Genomic DNA, 18,559 nt, shown 5'->3' on the forward strand with positions numbered 1-18,559 from the left:
GTAAATTTCTAAGAAAAAATAATCCTTTCTGTTGAGAGGTGAGATATTACAAATGGCGCCCAAGCGTCAGGTGAAGGCGCACGCGATTCCCGCCAGAAACGCGCAGGACTGCAGCACCCACCACTACACAATATAGAGAGATGGGGAGGCAGGGTCCAGCTGAAGGATGGGGCCGCCCTCCAGGAAAGCGCTGTCCAATGGCAGATCACTTAAAGCGTGCAAGCGCCTCCCCTTCTGGCCCGTGGGGGAGCTCGGCCAATGGGATGCGGGCGCTTCCTGGTTAGAGTGTGTGAAGGTGGGAAGGGGCGGGGCCTTGTGCAGGCCAGGCGAGGGATCGCAGACGGAGTGCGAGCCGCGGAGAGAGCGGAGCTGCGGGAGCGAGAATTCCCGCAGGGGCAGCAAGGCGAGCTGGACCGGGAGACGGAAGGGGTCGGAGGGCAAAGCAGGGGGAACCGCAGCCTGAGGGACGCCCCAGAGAGTAAAGCATTGGTCCAAAAAGCACCGCGGGTGTGCGGAACATTGTCAATTTGCGAGGCATATAGTGCAGCTTGGGGCGGAGCGAGCGACTCCAAAAAAATGGCAGAGGGCATCTCTGGGGTCCTGTAGTAAGGCAGGTGAGGGACCAGCCGACGGCCCGGGGCCACACGTCAGAGAAGGGGGGGCTATTCAGGGGCACGGCGAGCCAGGTGAGGGGAAACGGGGCACACCAGGGGCCAAGCGAGGCAGGTGTGTGCTGGGAAGGAACCTCGGGCTCCAGCCAAGGGCAGGTACCGGGCGAGGGTCGCTTAAGGGACCAGAACACACCAGGACAAGTGAGGGGGGGGCCACTGCAGGGGCCCATCAAGAGGTCCAGGTAAGGGTGCAAGGCATACCTGTGGCCCGGCAGAGGCTAGTGTGGCCCCAGGGCTTCCCAGGGCCTCTGCTCCAGCGAAGTTGCAGCGGTCACACCCGGGTAGCTTCCTGAACCTCGGGCGGTAGTGTGGAACAACTCCTAAAGGATTGCTCGGGCGTGCGGAGACTGCACACAGTGCCGTGCAAGATGCCGCTTGCTCAGCTGGTGGACCCTTGGCCCCACTTGGAGGTGATTCATCTGGACCCAGAGGTGAGGGCATGGGGGTTTATGCAGTGAGGTGGGAGGGACCTGGGGGGGGGGGGGGTGTTACGCCTTGTTGTACGTTTTGCACCGCTTCTTTGGCTTTTATTATTTGTAATGCCTTTTGTCATTTTCTCTTTTGTCATTTTCTTTTAAAGAGTGCTTTGTGTTTGCTCAACCTGCCTTACTCTGTAAGTTGCTGCCCACTGGTGGAGTTTTATGTAGTGTATTTGGTGCCGCCCCCACCATTTGGTTTGAGAGGTTGTGGTGACCATTCTAGCTGGTAGGGCTTGTGGCAGTAGTCCTTCAGTGACATTAGTCTCTTTTCCCCACAATCACGTCTAGCCTTGTGACGACCCGTCCCTCAATGATGTTGGCTTTTCCACCGACCACTGTAGGAATCATTTGTTGGGACGTGCTGCCTGGCTGTAGAGCAGCTCATATATACATTGGCAGTGCTTTAAGTGAAATTGGAAATTAAGGCGTCATAATGCAATATTTGGGGGCGGGCTATAAACATTTTCTGACACAGCCACAAATCCCAAAAGGGGTCGAGCCTACGTAAAAGACCTAAATGGTGCAATTTAGTTTTTATATGCACAACGAAGGGGAGTACATTCGACTTTAAAAGATCCATTAAAACAGAACGAATCTGCTGTAACATTGGGCAAAATAAAAATGTAAAACAGAACAGGAAATCAAAATGGGGCAATGCTCCATGCAGTCCCATTGTTGTTTGGAAGAAATCCTTTATTTGTATGCACTAAATAAAATTGTAATTACAATATGTTGTCTTATAGTTTACCTTGCATGTTTGAAGGAAGAATAAACCAAGATACACATGTCAGCCACACTGCCAACCAGTAGCCATTACTGGAAATTCACCACCAGTTCAAAAAAAATCCTTCCAAATGTCTGATTCTGAAAATTGTTTTACCATGATATCTGTCAAACGGCAGCATTGCCACTCTTATTTATATTTCTGCATAAAGAATCTGGTTTGTGAAGACAGGAGAGCCCTGACTCAAGACTTCCAGGTCTGAGCCCTGGCTAGTCCCGGCCCACTTAAAGCCCGGTAGTTTGGGGTGGTTTGCTTTCTCTAAAGTGTTGTAGATCCCTGTGTTCGCGTTCAGATGTCCCACCGGTTATGTTTTCTTTAGGCAGTGTATGGGCTTGAGGCGGCTCCCTTACCCCGCCCCTTTCACTTGGCTGGGCCATACCCAGCCGCCATGCTGCACGTTTTCAAAATGCACCCGTTGATGTTCCTTGTAGCTGTTTCTACTTTCTGGGGAGTACGTGTCAAGATGTTAGTTTATAGCGTACCCTATGGAGTGAGAGGAGGCTACACGAATGTACGGGATGTTGCATTGTAATGGCGCTATGCGACACGTGTCGTGCTGTGTGGCCAGCGCCTCCGATGCGAGTTTTTGTTAGTGTGTTCCAGAACTCGGCGTCATCCATGTACACTGGCGGTGTTGCCGTGCCATTCATGACTTGGGGCGCAGAGCACGTTGGTAGTGTGCTGCGTGAACTGATCTCCGTGCCAGTGTGGTCTGGCGTGTAGCTCGCGGGGAGGGCAATTGTGCTCGTCCGTGGTGTCACCTGTAGCTCACTGCTTTTGGCGATTACCCACCGCTGAATGACTGTTGTACTAAGTAAGCATTGCCGTCTGTCAGACTGCCATGAATACTGGTTGCAGCACGGCCAACATCCCTCCCCGATTTATATCATGGCTCCATGGGTTGCGTCCCTGTTGCTGCGATTCGTTTAGCGTTCACGTAGGATGGCGTGGCCATTTAGGGCATGCACGCTCGGATCTTGTCGTAAACGGCTCTGCCTCTCCTCGCCCAGCTCGCAAGCTATCGCGGAGTAGATAAAACGAGGACTTGAGTTTATTGGAAAAGGGTGCGAGTTTGCCCATACAGTGCACTCTTGAGCCATGCACCAGAGGGGTAGAACAATAACATAGATATCTAATATGCCTTTCATCATCAACTTTGACCGTCCTGAATTCTCAACAGAGGCCTTTGGTTTCTGAAGGCCTTTAATAATAGATATTTTCTGAATGACACCATTTGGATAGGCTTGCATGTGAACACAATTGCTTCCCAGCCAAGGTTTACATTTCAAATGTGCATCCGAGCTACAACCTTCGATGGTCCTAAAAGAAGGGTCCTGTCTGGATTAAACCCCTCTGCCACCAATGGCAATTAGAAATAGAAATGGGCCCCGCCAATGAGAGGGAGCAGATTGCTGCATCCCACTTCTTTTCACAGTCCTACCATTTAGGGATTGTCGGCACTGGATCAGGCGCACGAGCCCTCTTCCCAAAAGACACTGGCTTCATGCAAGACACGGATCAGTCTGTCTGAATGCACGTCTGGTTTCCATCGGCCTATATATTGTGCTAGCCTTGGAAACAGTGATATCACTGCAGCAGTGGATGCGCCCTTTTCCGAAACCACCACCTGACGGCTTCTCAAAACAGAGGGAGCAGACTTCCCGTTCATAGACGCTACCTCGAAGTTTTGCAAGTGTCGTGAAACCGGAGCCTCCACTGACCAGTTCCTTAATGGTTTCCCTGATGCCTCACCTCAAAGGGGACTTCATGTGTATTGGGATTATGCTACGGTGTTCTCTGCTCCCTGATGATTTGTACATGTCCCTTAATTGAACGAGCACGGAGTGGTTCTTGTGGTGATCCAGCCTTCTCGGGATGAGTGCCGGGAAAAGCTCTGTATCCCCTGAGGCTTGCGATCCACCGGAAGTAAAGGGCAGTGTGCAGGCTGGTGCCTGCCGGTGCGCTGCTTCTTCTTGCTGGTAGATTTTTATCCATTAGCAGTGGTTTTTGGATACCGAGGCTTGACTCATTACTCCATCTGAGCAGAGGGTTCAGGTTCTGTTCCAGTCCATGGCAGAAGTTCTTACTCGGCTTTGCTAGATGCTCGTCCAGCATCTCTATGTCCAGGTCTCTGTGAAGGTCTGCTATCCTTGTGAAGATTGGAGCTCCAGACGAAATCCGCAGGGCCTTCTTTTGGACTATCTGAAGACTCTTCCAGTGTCGCTCATGGAAGGCCATCCATGCTGGGGAGGCAGATGTCCGGGGTGGTCTGATGATCGCCTTCTAGATGTTGATCTTTGTCCGGTGGGGCATGGACTTAACGCTGCCATCTTTCCTGTTGCCTCTGCTGAGTATTCTCGATGTGGCTTTCCCAGTTGTTTGCTCTCCAGGGTCACACCGAGGTAGCAGCTGCTGCTCTCCTATTTGATGGTCTCCCCGTTGAGGCTGATGTGTGGGTGCTTCTTGATCTTCTTTCTGGTGAACAGCGTTACGGATGTCTTCCTGGTGTTGAGTTGCATCTGCCAGTCGCTGTACCACGTTGCAATGGTATCCAATGAAGCTTGCGCCTGCCGGTGCTCCCTTTTTCTAGCTAGGTCCACGCTCAATAAATACCATAGGAACTCAGGTAAGTAGATCAGAAGTGGCTGCCAGTTGCAGCCCCAAGGGTAGTGAGGTTGAGTAAAACACCAACAGTAAATGAAGCTAACCTTGTGGCCCAGTGTCTGAGAGTTGAGGACTGGTGTCCTCGATCTCTAGGTAATCGTTGCCACTAAGTTCTGAGAGTCTCACTAAAAGCGGCATTTGAACTCCTTTGCTGGTCTCTGGTTGAAAAGTACATAGGGTCATTATAAACCTGTCTCGGTTAGGGTACCCAACAAACTGGGCATAAAGATGGGTAGGGCTCGAGTCTCCCTGAGCAGAAACCAAGTTGCTGTACTGAGCAAAGAGTGTATTCATCCAACAGGTCTCCGGATTCTTGCTTTCAGTGTCTTTTTAAAAGATGGTGCCATAAACCTCTACTTCAGCCATTGGGTGTTACTTGTGTGCGCGTATTCAGATGCTGACCATGTATTGATTTTACGTCGAATGTCCATCAGCTGACCTTCGTACCCCGATTACAGGGGTGGCAGTTGCACTTGGGCTCCGTCGACATGTCTAGCTCCTGTAGCGCTTCGGCCTTTCAGTTCAACCTCACTACTTCAGCAGTTACCCCAGTGAAGCTATCTGCAGAGGCAGCTTTTTTGTGTTGTGTGTGTGCCATAAAGGGAGCACCAGCGGGAGTCTGGGGGTGCACTGGGCGCCAGATGGGAGCCCGGGTAGGCGGCACCTCCCCCTAGTTCTGCCACTGTAAACGGATTATCATTAAATTGATTAATGGTGACACCTGTTTGCAGCGCTTAGAAGCCGAAGGAATCTGTCATGAAGCGTCGTAAAAGAACGGGCATTGTATATTATTCCATAGAGGATGATGGGGAGTGCACATTACGTCTCCCACCCTTGAATGGCAGACACTTTGCATTTCTATCTACTCTAAAATGCGGGTTTCCGGGAAGTGCCGTTCTAAGTGTTTCGCCCTCGTACTCTGGTCCGTGTAGCCTCCCCCATCTCCAGGCCACTCGGACCCGCTCTCCATTACCTTCGTTCTAGATCTGGCTGCTGTACGGTCCCATACATGCACGTTCCCGTGCCTTCCTTTCGCCTCAAGTCGTTCTGAGCTGTACCTGTTCCCTCAGCACTAGCTCTGAGGCGGCCGTGATTTTTTCCGTCCCCCAGGGCGTGATGTCTGTAGCTGCCTGTGACGGGCTGGAATGCTGGCGCGCTGGCTTCCAGTTAACTTATTCAGCATATTTAATCCTGCAACTCCCGGGCTGCGATGCTCACTGAAGCGGTTACAGCTCTTCAGACTCTGCCCGAACCTTCCAGGAACGGTGGGTGGTGGGCGGCGGATGCCAATGCTTGGGGTGGGCGTAGCGTCCCTTGCCCTATGCTAGACCAGGCCATGCATGCAAAGCTCCTTCACAGGCGGTGTAGTGCTGGCAGAAGGCAGGGAGCGGACAGCATGTATTGTCTGGGTCCTGCAGTGAAAGTGTAGAATATGCCTGGTCACGTGACATTTTCATTACCATACTGGAAATCCAAAGCTGTTCTGGATGGGGGAAGTCTCTGATCTCAGCATTTTATACTATGCTTGAAATGATGCATTGAAATGCCTTTACAATATTATCTGTAGTTGAAGCACAATACAGATTGCAGTGCGTTATCTAGGCCTGTGTGAGAAATGCCTCGGGGATCCTGCTCCTATGAAATGTTGCGGGGTGTGTGGAGGGTTAGGATGCGTTTAAAGGTGTACGTTGAGGGCCAAGTCTTGACTGGTCTAACCTGCGTAGCCTTTTTAACTGAAGTACACAACCCTGGCATTATTTTTGCCTTGACTCTGATTGGGGGGGAGGGCTGGGGGACTGGCAAATGTTTGCCTGGGGGGCAAGTACAGTTTGGTGAAACATGGTACAAGGGGCCCATTCCACAGTGCAGCAGACTTAGGATCACACCATTTTGCCCATTGGGGCAGCTGGCATTGTAACCGAAGATCCCTGGCTCCAAATTATACTGCTTCAACCATACATTGCTAGAAAAACCAACTAGATGCCATACCCCACCGACAGTCTGAAATACATACATAGTGTGCTCACTGGGTATTAGATTAATTTCCTTGCTTAATCTGAGGACTGATTGCAACATTGTCTTTGTGACCCAAGCCCCAGTGAAGCTATTCCAGAGAACACATGTTGTGATTGAGTAGTTTGACAAGGATAGCACTGTAGTGAAATGGCTAAACTGGGATTTGAGCCTAGGCTTCCTGGTTGCAGAGCTTTCAATTTGGCAGGTGGATACGCATCCCATATCTTTAGTTTTTAGACCAATGACTGGAGGTGGGAAGTCATTGATGGAACCAAACCAAGTGTCAGTCTAGCTGGCAAAAGCCCTATACCTGGCCTCCTGAACACCCTTCCACCCCCAACAATGCACACTTAATAAATGGTGTTAGTTATTTATGGAACAACAAATGGGACTTTTTCTTCAGTACACACATAGGAAGTCCTTGGTCGGTGATGGCAAACATGGTAGCTAAGGAAAATGAGGTGACGTGATTTTCTCATGGTCACGTGCTTTGTCAAATGTGTAAGCTGGGATCGTAACTCTGCTTTTCTGTGGTTTCCAATTTGGAGAAGAATAGTTCCATATTTAGTTTTCATTGAAAGCTTCTTGCATAGATTTCCTTCATTGTCTACACTAGTACAATAAATCTGACCGGCGCACTGTTCAAAAATACCACGCCAAGCATATTTTCGCACTATAGAACAACCTGACGATATAAAGATACTTACTAAAAATAGAGCTGCTAAAACTAGTAGGCCTCCTTCAGAAAAAAAAGGTGTCTAGCGAGCTGCCAGCACAGGACCCATGGCATCCTGCTTTTTCACCAGTGCACACCACACAAATGGCTATCCCAATTGTTTATGGAGAAATGCTAAAAACGAGGGGGGTCTGCAACTTTTAGCTCTCCAGATGTTTTGTGACTATGGCTCGCAGTTAACTATCCTTTCTGTGGTTGATGGTGGTTCAACCCATCTGGAGAGCCGAAGGTTGCAGACACCGGCTATAGACTCTTAAACGGAGTGTGACATTCTCTACAGCAGGGGTCAAAACGTTTCGAACCATACGTCACTTGCCGCCGCCTCAGTTCTATATAGTCACACTGTTTAAGACTCTTAAGTCTTTCCCTAGCCAACCGCTAGCAGCGAGTGCACATTTGCACTCTTAAGACACCGAACTAAACCACTCCTGGGTGGCACTCATTTTGATAGTTATGGAAAAGCTGGCACGGAGGTGAGGCCATTTGCATCATATGGGAAATTAGAAAGTGGGGATTGGAGCCCTGGTTGTTTGCTTCCAAAGGCCCGAAATTTCGACAGACTAGTCAACTGCATTGTCTGCTGTTACATCTTGAGTTTTTAAACCAGCATTCATTGCCTTCTCTGTAGCTGTCTTTCAATGGCTGTACTAGTACATCCTTCAATAAATCTCACCTGCGCGATGCTCAATATCTGCTAGCAAATGATGGATTCGCATGATCAAGGCAGTCTCTTCCTGGGTACTGCCCCCGAATTTTTTTATTTTGAGGGACCAGTTTCAGAACTGCCGCTCATGATTCAACACTTTACATTGGATGAAGTCTGATCCCCAGATGCTGGCCAATATCTGCAGTGTGAGGACACCCCATCCCCCCGAGTACAACTGCAATATCCGACCGAGACTTGAAGACAGGGGGCAATGGTGTTCCCATGCACAGAGTAACAAAGGGCAGCTGTCTTACTCCCTCTGAATTCAGGCCATGCCTTAACTCGAGCTAGCTGGCCACACGTGCTTCCCCCCCAAATCCCCATTTCTCTGAAAAGGTTCTTCGGTTTTTAGTGAAGTCTCGACTTTTAATTCTCATCATTTGGTAATGGTAAGACTGGACATTCTTCATGCGTTAGAAGCCCCTCTAGCTTCTATTGAGTGTGGTTATTACACTACTCTGCTCAACAGCATCCAAATATTAATGTGGCAGAAGAGAAGAGATGAACCTTTGCAAGCGAGTAGCGAATTCACTCGATGCATTTACTGTGAACATAACTTGGTTGCCCTTTCAATTAAATGTGAATTGTGCTGAAGTAACTCTAAAGTGGACTACATGGGGAAGAGGTCGTGAAGATTACAGATAAAGGGCGCGGGCGGGGGTGATAGGCGCAGCATAGGATATAAAACACCACGGTGGCCTTTGGGGGGGCAATTCGGTATCTGCTGCTTGTTGTAGTGTACAACATTCCATCTTCTCTCCATCTCTGGGGTGTAATAATTGAATCCTCAGGTTGCCATTGCAGATCTTGACGCCCTGTTTTCAGTCGGGACAGATTTCTTTTTAAAGCTAAATACAGACTGAAAATACTCCCGTTCCTGTCCAGTATTCCTTTATGGAAAGCAGGCTTCTAGTTTTATGCCAGCTTGCGCCAAGGTGTACATATGTTAAATGTTTACTTTTAAAGCAATTTAAATGGAGCATTGGTGGTTTTTGAGGTGCCAATGGAGTTTAGTTAGACTCAGTTTGTGTACTTATTCCTAGCAGGGGTGTGTGTGCCCGCGCTGAAGGAGGAAAGAAAGGGTGATTGATTTTTGTGGCAGTTCACCACCATGAGAGCCCCCCCTTTTTATTTTGCGATATGAAAGCTAAGGGTTTCCATTTCCACCAGCTTTCGTTTGGAGGTGTCCATTCTACGTGTGAACCGTTTGTTTAAATGGAAACAAATTTGTATTAAAGGGGTGAACTGGTTTCCTTGCTCCTCAGTAGACCAGTTCTGTGTGTTGCATACAGTGGCTTATTTAGGCTTTCTACTGCCCTAAGCCCAAATAAGTGCATGCACCCCCAACTTTACTCCACCCCAACTTTACTCCATCTCGGCCAGACTCTGCACCTCCAACAAACTGTCTGCATTGTCCATGCTACACCCCTTTGCCCCCATACAGACGTTTTTAAGGTTGCAGAGCCTAGAAAGATATTGCTCCCTCTTTAATTCAAGCCTGTTCACTCTGTTGGGGGAGTGTTTTCAGATCTCCGCTGCCCTAGATTTGAAGAAGGCAGTGTGTCCTACAGTTTAGTGCACTAGAGGTAATTGTTATGGCTACTTTCGGTTAAGTCTGAAAACCATCTTTTAGAGGAAGTGATAAGAACATAAGCTGTCTGCCAACTGGTTGACAGGTTAGAATGAGGACTTTTGGTTTCAGTGTTAATATCGTTTTTCTCTCTCAAATTGCCTGCTGTCACTCTGAGATGCATCTAGACTGGTCTCTGATATGAATGCAGCTGATCTTGTCAAAATGGTAAAATTTACATATGAAATATATGCAAGTGGTGCAGGCGCATGTTAGACCAATGTTGAATAAACAGAACTCCTCCCCCTTCTCTGGTGTTAGCATGGAAATGAGGCAAGTTACCTGCAGCAGCCGATGTACCTTTAATCCCCTGGGCTGGAACGCCATGGCAAAATCACAAGTGCAATTTGTAAACCCAACCCTGGGCATAAACAGCTGTGTAGAGTAAAGACAGTTGGATAAGGGTCTCGGAATCTTTGGCTGTGCATTCTCATGGTGGAGTAATCTGTAAGGGTGACCCTGAATATTAATGTGTGGAAAGTGACAACATTTCTCATGGCTGCATAATTGGGGACCTTTTTATAACCTGAAGTGGTGCATACTGTTTACATCATTGCTGTTTTTTGAACGGGTAGTATAGCTCAGTGGCAAAGTCCTCCTCTTGGAAACAAGACTATGCAGAGCACCACAGGTTCGAATCCTGGGTCCGTGCTTGGGGACCTCTTCAGTATTAAGCGCATTATGAATAACTAACTAATTAGAAGAACTGTTAAAAATACCCAACAGTCCAGGAGTAAAATTGAGCAACAGATCAGGCGTTCAGCACAATACTACCTTTGTGGGTGTGGATTAGGCTATGGGTCTTGCCAGCTTGCGTTTAAGGTACTTTAAATTGTTTGCTAACTCTGTAGAGTTGGTTAGACTGTACAATACTTGAACATTTTCAGATGTGTGGGTATACACATAGATGTCCTGCTGTCGTTTGAAGTATTTTTTCACAGTAAAAGTCCTACCTTTGTATTTAAAATATTAATTTAAAAATCACTAAAGTATTATACATTGTGTAACATACTTTACAGTTGGTTCTCCTGGTTGGTACTGAGCATGCAGCAGAATGTCAGCAGACACGTGATAATCCCAGCAGGGTTGCCCCATTTGCCTGCTTCGCACTGAGCAGCTTTTGTAAAGATATGGATTTCTTTATGGGATACCGTTTTAACGCTGAAGCGGTGTGTAGCTGTCATGATGCCTACCCCCGGGCATCAGTACCAAGCCCATCAGCTCCGGGAGCAGGCATCCAGATACTTATTAAAACCCCAACAGCCCGGGCTGGGGGCTGTTTGAGTTCAGTCCTGGCGCCTTAGGCGCCAGGCTCATCATGGAAATCAGTCCTGGCGCCATAGGTGCTAGGCTCATAGACTTTACTTACCTGATGCAGACCATGCTGCTAGTGAGTCCAAGCCAACGTGAGGCCTGGATGGGACTATTTTTCTACAGGGACTATTTTTTACTCAGGCGTGGTTCTAGGGAACTTCTTACCTGGAACTACTTTGGAGGCTATTTAAACCACGCCCGAACAACAGCACACGCTTCGCGTTATTCTGCATCCAGCAGCGTAACGCTCACCGTGCCTGCAGTCTGCATCCAGTCTTCTGCCACGCCCGCCCGCCTCGAATCTGGAGCTCCTAAAACCAAGAGGAAAGAAAAGGACAAGATTAGAAAACGAACTATTTCGAATTCCTCACCTGATTACGGATCCATCTCGCCTCCGGACCTGGAAAGAACATCATTTCTGTACACGTCGTATCTCCAGCTGCAGCCCTCGCATCTTTCGATTCGGCGCTGCCTCCATCATTTCTTCGCCGAACTCCGGCACCTGAGGGACAAAAGAAAACAAGGTGAGCCGAGAAAACCAACAAATAACAATTATCATAGACTTACCTGATTACCACCGGAGGCATTATTCTATAACTCTCCACATCATGTGCCGCACCTGCAAAGGGAGAGAAAACACGTTAAACACCGGCAACATTTACCGGACGGCATCGGGTAATACAGACTCTTACCCCTTGTGGCAGTTGGTGGCGCTCAGGTATCTTCTCACGATCTTTGCAAGACAAGGAAGGAAGGGGGGGAACAAGAGTGAATCATCGGACATATTGAACTCTATGAACTTGATACTTACCGAACCTTGCCAGGAACCTCGGAGTCGATACTCTCCGGAACTCTGCCACGCCTTCAAACCAGTGAAGTAACTGGCATCAACGCGCCCCTGCAATCAACGCAGGATGGAGAGCTCATCATTTAAAAACATAAGGTGAGGTGACAAGAAGGGAAAACGAGAACAGTGGGAGGGGGCTATCGCTCATATCCACGGGTGGCTAAATCCCTTTCTCCACGCAGGAGAATACTTCTACGGATCAAGCAGACGAGATTAGGCGGGCCAGTTGTAAGAGGATTCAATTCAACACTACAGCTAAGTCAATGCCTAGTCTGGGATACTGAATGGAAACCCTTATTGATATATCTTTATGTCCAGTTCATGCGTTCTGGATGACTACCCCTATATAACACCCCTCTCTTGGAATCCTCCTGACCCCACTGAGCCAAGAAGTAGTTCTGTTTTGCAATTTAAAAGGTTTATTTGAGAATTTGAACAATATAGATATATATCACACTTTATAATTAATAATTGAATATCACACTTAATCTGATCAGTAATCAATAATGGATAGTCTGGCACTAGCACACTTGTAAATAGGAACAGAAGAATAAGGTGGTAGAGAATACTTTATATAAGTTCAGATGGATGTAATGTTGAACGAAAATGCAATACAGAAAATACTCAATATGATTTCAACAAAACAATGTAATCACTTTTCTCTGGCAATCCCCTCCCCCCTTTATGCAATGCAAGGAAATGGAAGGAAAGCACACAGTTCTCAGGAAAGCAATCAAATGTAATTCAGTTCACCCCAGCAAGCTTAGACTACAGAAGTTGGAAACACAGGCCCAAAATGCTTTTATATGTGCTGGCAATGAAGTGAGGAATATGCTGAAATGCTTTTAATTCCCTCTAGAGGTTCAGGGTGAGTGGTATCAAGTTAATATTAGCCCAGACTCACTTTAGCAAGGATCTAGGAGTAACTAGCAGGTTAAACGAATTTTTGGCAACTGAAAGCAAGAAAACTGCTATTTTCACACGTTGAGAAATTTGCAAATCGCGGCAAATTCGCGAGTGCGTTTTTCGCGATTGCGGCAAAAGTATCGGGGGTAGGAATGCGGTTCTAAGTTCGTAGAAAAGCCACGATTCCCAGCTTTCAGAGGAAAGTTACTGCAAGTCTCTAAGACAAACGGTCACGGAGATATGAGCGATATGGTAAAGGTCGTTTTTCAGATTTGAAATGTTAAAATTCAAAGTGACAAATGACAGCTAGCAACTAGAAATGACAGGTGACCGCTTTACAAATGACAGGTGACAGTTAGGAGGCAGTTCTACTTAGATTAAAATAGATTGAATTATATTATTTTAACTAGAAGATTGGTTCTGCACAGTTCTGCTGGGTACTCACAATATATTTTGGAAATAAATGGGCCTCGCCACGGATCTGGTCAGGTTTTAGACTGGACTCTGGTCTGGTCTCTGCACTTCAGTGATCTGGGTCAGCTCTCGGGTTCTGCTAACAGTGGTCTGGGTCAGCTCTGCTCTCTCTGTAGCCTCTCTGGATTCTGGAGGTTGATGGATTTGAAGTCTGGATCTTTGGATGTGGTATGGTCCGGCAGAGCGCGTTGCAGCAAATGGAATTGAAGTCCCTATCTGTCCTGTCTGTCTGCTTTTATGTGTTTTGAAAATGGGTGTGTGTGCAGCATCACTAGGCTCTACCCCTCTCCACTTGTCATTGGCCACTTCCTCCTCTTCCCCTTGATTGGTGGAATGAAATGAAGTGTCATCATGATGTCTGTTTATGGTACAGAGAACCCACCCCTGTCAAATTACACACAATCTATATTTTGACCCAAAAGACATCTTTGCACAGGTACACGTTTGTTTAAAATTACATGCACCCATCACATATCACAGGAGGTATACCCTGTCCAAATCTGCTCTTCCTGGGAGCTTGCATTCAGAAATGGCAACATTTGCACTTTTTAACTGGTTTCGTAATATCGGACATTACCCCAAATTTATACACATGTGCGCAAGGAGTATGGACATTACTTGATGAAGTATCAGACTTTTAACTTGCATACATTTTAAGTAATACCCTCTTAACTGCTAGCTTGCCCCCAGATCATGCCACCGGTTCTAAAAACCTCTTAAAATGTGGGCAGAAAAATCACAAGAATTATGGTATCATTTAAATAATTATGACAAGTCCGTACTATGAGTTATTCATCTTTTTCTAAAACCATATTCTGGCTACAGGGGTGTGGTTTCCCCCCAGCACAAGGTTGAATTTCTGTTTTTTCCAGTTCTGCCAAGCCAGCTTGCTCTCACAGGCAGTGCTCCTCCCCTTTACTTCCAGGAGGAGGCCACTTTTTACGGCCCCCATAATAAAACATTTGCCTGAGTCAGGACAGGGCTTTGTTCAATTTCCTGCAGAGCCCAGGTAATTCAATCAGGGAAGTGTCATATCCCTTTTGGTGGGAGCAGCAAAAGGCAGATAGGCCTGGGAACACAGCTGTTGTGCAAGTCTCAACTCCTGTCGGGGGTAGCTGGTGGGCAGAATTCAGTTCCTTAAGCCAGGCCCCAGCTAATGTCACTTTTGTTCCCCAGTTTAAGTCAAGACAATTTTTTACATATGCAGCTAGGATGCTGATTCTAAGTTTAAAACTATGACATTTAAACAATTGCAACCTATGTGACACTCAAAAGTAGGTCACTCATTTCTTTTAAACATTTAGGTTTTTAGTGTCTTTCAGTCCAAATTTACTTAAACTGCTGAAATCCACAGCTCAGCCAGTCTTGTTATAAACCTTCAAGTCACTTCAGAATATAACTTTAGATTGTATCCACCTCTCAGTAAGTCTTTCTTTGGCCTGCCTTCATTTATTTCATTCATTTATTCAGTTTTATACATATAAAAAAAATCTGGTGCTGTTTTAAAACGCCGGCTTTCTGATAGTGGTGAGTACTGGTACTGCACCCCTTTTTGGGATTTAAGAAAATGAATTCCCCACAATTCTAGGTTGCTTTTGGCAATCAGCATTGCCATTCCCAATGGTTTCAGACTACTTTGTGGGTAGTCCAATGGTGGTTTTAGGCAGTGCCCTTCTGTGCCCATAACATCGGCAAAATGGGTGGCAGCCTATTCTTCATGCACTTCCCTGGGCATTTTCTGGGAAGCTCTGGCCATCATGATGTTTTCAATGCCAGTACTGCACAGTTTTTGAGGTAGGGCTTGGATGCATGGGTAAAAACATCCCACACAGTCCAGACAGTCATCTCAGCACTACGCATCACGTTGCTGGAAACCGCAGCTGTCCAGGTCCGATTGACGCCCCTGTGGGAACTAGGTGACCGTAACAGTACCTTTGGCAGAGTTTTTGTTCTCCGCCTTCTATGGCTTTGGGTTTTCTTTCACAGGTTTCTTGATGCTGTTGTGCATTCAGATTTACTTTTCGCCATTTTAACTTCTCTACGATCTGTTTCATGCTTGAGCCTTTTGGGCGGCCACAGACCACTGAAATGTGGGTCTGTGGAGGGAAATTATTGCTCCCACATGAACATGAGTTTAGTACCACCAGTGGGAACTCTGTGCTTTTATTAATATTGTAAAATGATACATCCCTTTCAACCTTTCCTTTTCTGAAAGGGAAAGCCGCCTCTTTTTATTTGATTTTTTTTTTTTTTTTTTTTTGTGCAATGCCTTAAACAATGTATGTAGTGTTTGATTATAAAAGGGATTCCTTAACACAGTATTTGAGTATTGATCAGAAAGAACTCCCAATAAAACCAATGAGGTTTTGACAACCCTTAACCTGGAGAGTTCCTTCCCACACCTCACTCAAGAAGCACTGCAGTACCCGCTTATGTTTTTTTAGCGCTGGCCTTACTGAAGACTGTCGCACAAATCCCCCCCGTGCGCACAGTGAGCCAAGAACCAGGCCAGTATACAAAATATATTTGTATTTAATTAAAGGTAATAGAAATCACACTGAACTACACACGCCGCATTCTTTGTGGCTCACAATTGACTTCTTGTTACACAAGAGAATCACACCAAGGGGTTAGGAAAACGACAAATTACAATACTTTTCTTTCTACAAATTTCACTTCAATAAATAATTAAACTGATAAATAAAGCATTACAAATGCAATGCTGAGCTAGCAGTTTAGTTTTACAAATTGGTGCAAATGCACTTGGCAATTATTTCACCCACACTTGTGCTTTAAAACGAACCCAGGGTTATTTAGCAGTTTGTTTTTCAGACCCCCATACTTAAGTCTGTTGGACAAGTCGGACAGAAAAATTGGGATGATTGAAGAATTTGGGGATTTGACCCCTTCCAATTCAAGAGGTCTGTGTTTGGGAAGCTGCCTGTTTAGGGATTTAATTTTCTTAGTTTAGGGACAAAGTCCCTCCATCCTAAAGAAGTCTGGTCAACAGGACAAATGGGATAACCTAATTATATTAGTCTATAGTTTTCAGCGCACACAGAGAATGAGCTTTGTTAAATTCAAATTTGAGCAGAAATCCCATGGTTTCCGCCAAGGGAATTCATTTAATTAGGCTATGGATCTACAGTTTTCCCCCCCGCCCACTATAAAATTAAAGGATTTAAAGCAAGCAGCCTCTCCCCGCCCCTACACTCTTTGGTTTCCTAGGGCTTAGCTCTACTTGCATAGACAGCCTCTGCTTAAAGGTCAGGAAAACCAGCTGCATTTCAGGTCCGTCTTGGAGGATGGCATAGGGGGCTGGTCACTTCACTCACAAGAGTGACCCCCACCCCCAGCACTCCACTGTAGGACCCAGACAGCATTTAGGCCTTCCTAGACCGCTCCACCCAGATGCATTCTCCTTTGGTGATTCCTTGCGGCTGTCAGATGGCAAGTTCAGCAGCTCTCACTGATGGTAAATTTCAGCTGCTGTGTGCCTTGATCGTCGTGCATCCACTTAATATAGTAAAGATGAGTTACTCCGGGGGAATTAAATAAGACCACCATTTTGCACGGCCGTGTGACAATTTTCTGCTGTTTTTACAAAAAGCATAATCGTTGGGAACATGCAATTTATTATTCATGTTCCTAATTAAACCCGTTCGCCAACTCTAAATTTTGGAACCTTTTCAGATCAGCAAGAAACCCATTTTAGATGGCCATTAGTTGTCGCCTGGAAATTACCTAAAAAATAACATGTAAATCAAAGTTCGACCTATAGTTGCTGAGAAAAAGGCTTAAGTTACAATAGTAATTTTAAGACTGTCAATCTTCGTTAGACAAATAGTAACAATCCTGCCTCCGGGCCACTTGTCTCTCTGGTCCAGCCTGTAAACAGAGTTTTTATTCTTTGTGCTTGAAGTTTTGCTGTTTGAAGTTGCTGGCTACAGATTGTAAATGGGGGATAGGGATGCATTTACTACACAGAGATCCCCAACTGTAGATAATGAGCCGGGCTGGCGCTGCAATGTCATGAGGCCTGCGTTTTAACTGAAGGAGGCCACCATTTCAATCTGAAAGACATCTATTACTTGTATTTCTTTCAAAGTTGAGCTCCTCTTAATTGTAGGCTGTTTTTCACACCAACCCTCTACATTCCGGGCATGCACCAGCAATGGGAAACCTATCCTGCAGAGATGGAAAACAAACTTTCTTTAGACTTGCTAACCCCCCCCTGCCCCCCCCCCCGTGGCAGGACCCATTTTATTGCAGTTCTAAACAGTTGGGATGCACAAACCAGGCTGGCCGTGGGAGTTTTTTGTGAATTTTGCCCAGAGCCCCACCATTTTGTCCTGGGCTGAAATCGACTCCCATATTGCACTTTCTAACATCAGCCTTGATTCCTCGACAGTGTTTTTCAGGGTCCACTTTGCTTTGTAGCTGAAAGTACAGGGCTGTTTCTTTCAATTACATTACATTATAAAAATACTTTTTTTATTCTCTTCTGGTCGGTTTCCTGCTGAAAAGTTAGTCTGAGTTGTCAGTGCCCCACCTTTTGATGGGAGGCTGTTTCGGTGAAAATGTTTCATTTTATTTCTCAGACTGTAATGTGCTTTTTCAATCAGAACTTGTATTACACTTTTGTTTTAGCCTTCTCTGGATTTCCTTTGCAGAAAGACACCCAAATATTCTGCCTGAATAGGCCTACTGAAACTTTTCATGGCATGCTTTTCTTTTCAAATGTTTTGCTGGTATTTTGCATGTGAAGCATAATCTACCTTACTTTATCAACACACACCATGTCTTTTCCCTGGCATCTGTGTTGGCAGTGGGACATTTTTCTCATGGCTTGCTTTAACTTGTAAACACGCATGCATAGCCGTTTTGTCTGTTTAAAAATCCTGTTTTTCTTGTGAAAGAAACCTTTCAATGTCCTCTTTGTGAATAAAAATGCTGATTTTTTTTTTTTCCTTTGGTAATGACAGGTAGGCCGTTTTACCATGGCCCCCCAGTTCCGTTGGTTTGGGGCCTTTGATTACACCCCACATTGCACATTAACCAGTATTTTGGGAAGATGACTATGACCAAAGAGTTTTATAAATGCCTCAGTTTAAATATCTAAAGCACGTTGGGCTTGATGCACTGTCCTTGAAAAAAGTTATATATAAATGAGTCACCCTAAAAAAGCTTTTGCAAATATCAAGCATATATGCAAGTTTGGCCATCAATGAATTTAGCCAGACTGAGAAACAAAATTGTCTTTATATTTTTTTAAAAAAGACAACCACTGAATTTACAAACAGCAATAAAATGCAGTTCCTCTGGTAATCTT

General features: G+C 46.0%; 1 protein-coding gene across 1 annotated transcript in view; it reads left to right on the top strand.

Moving 5' to 3' along the window:
• Positions 1-310: 310 nt before the first annotated feature.
• The window catches only part of RPS6KA1 (ribosomal protein S6 kinase A1), a 918,695-nt gene continuing 900,446 nt past the window's right edge, over positions 311-18,559 (top strand). Inside the window, exon 1 of the mRNA XM_069622861.1 lies at positions 311-1,102. Within this exon, the coding sequence (XP_069478962.1) occupies positions 1,040-1,102 (63 nt within the window). The 5' untranslated portion in view covers positions 311-1,039. The remainder of the gene's footprint in view (positions 1,103-18,559) is intronic.

This window comes from Ambystoma mexicanum, chromosome 11 (assembly GCF_040938575.1).
Source record: "Ambystoma mexicanum isolate Mex_15411 chromosome 11, UKY_AmexF1_1, whole genome shotgun sequence".
Taxonomy (NCBI): Eukaryota; Metazoa; Chordata; class Amphibia; order Caudata; family Ambystomatidae; genus Ambystoma; species Ambystoma mexicanum.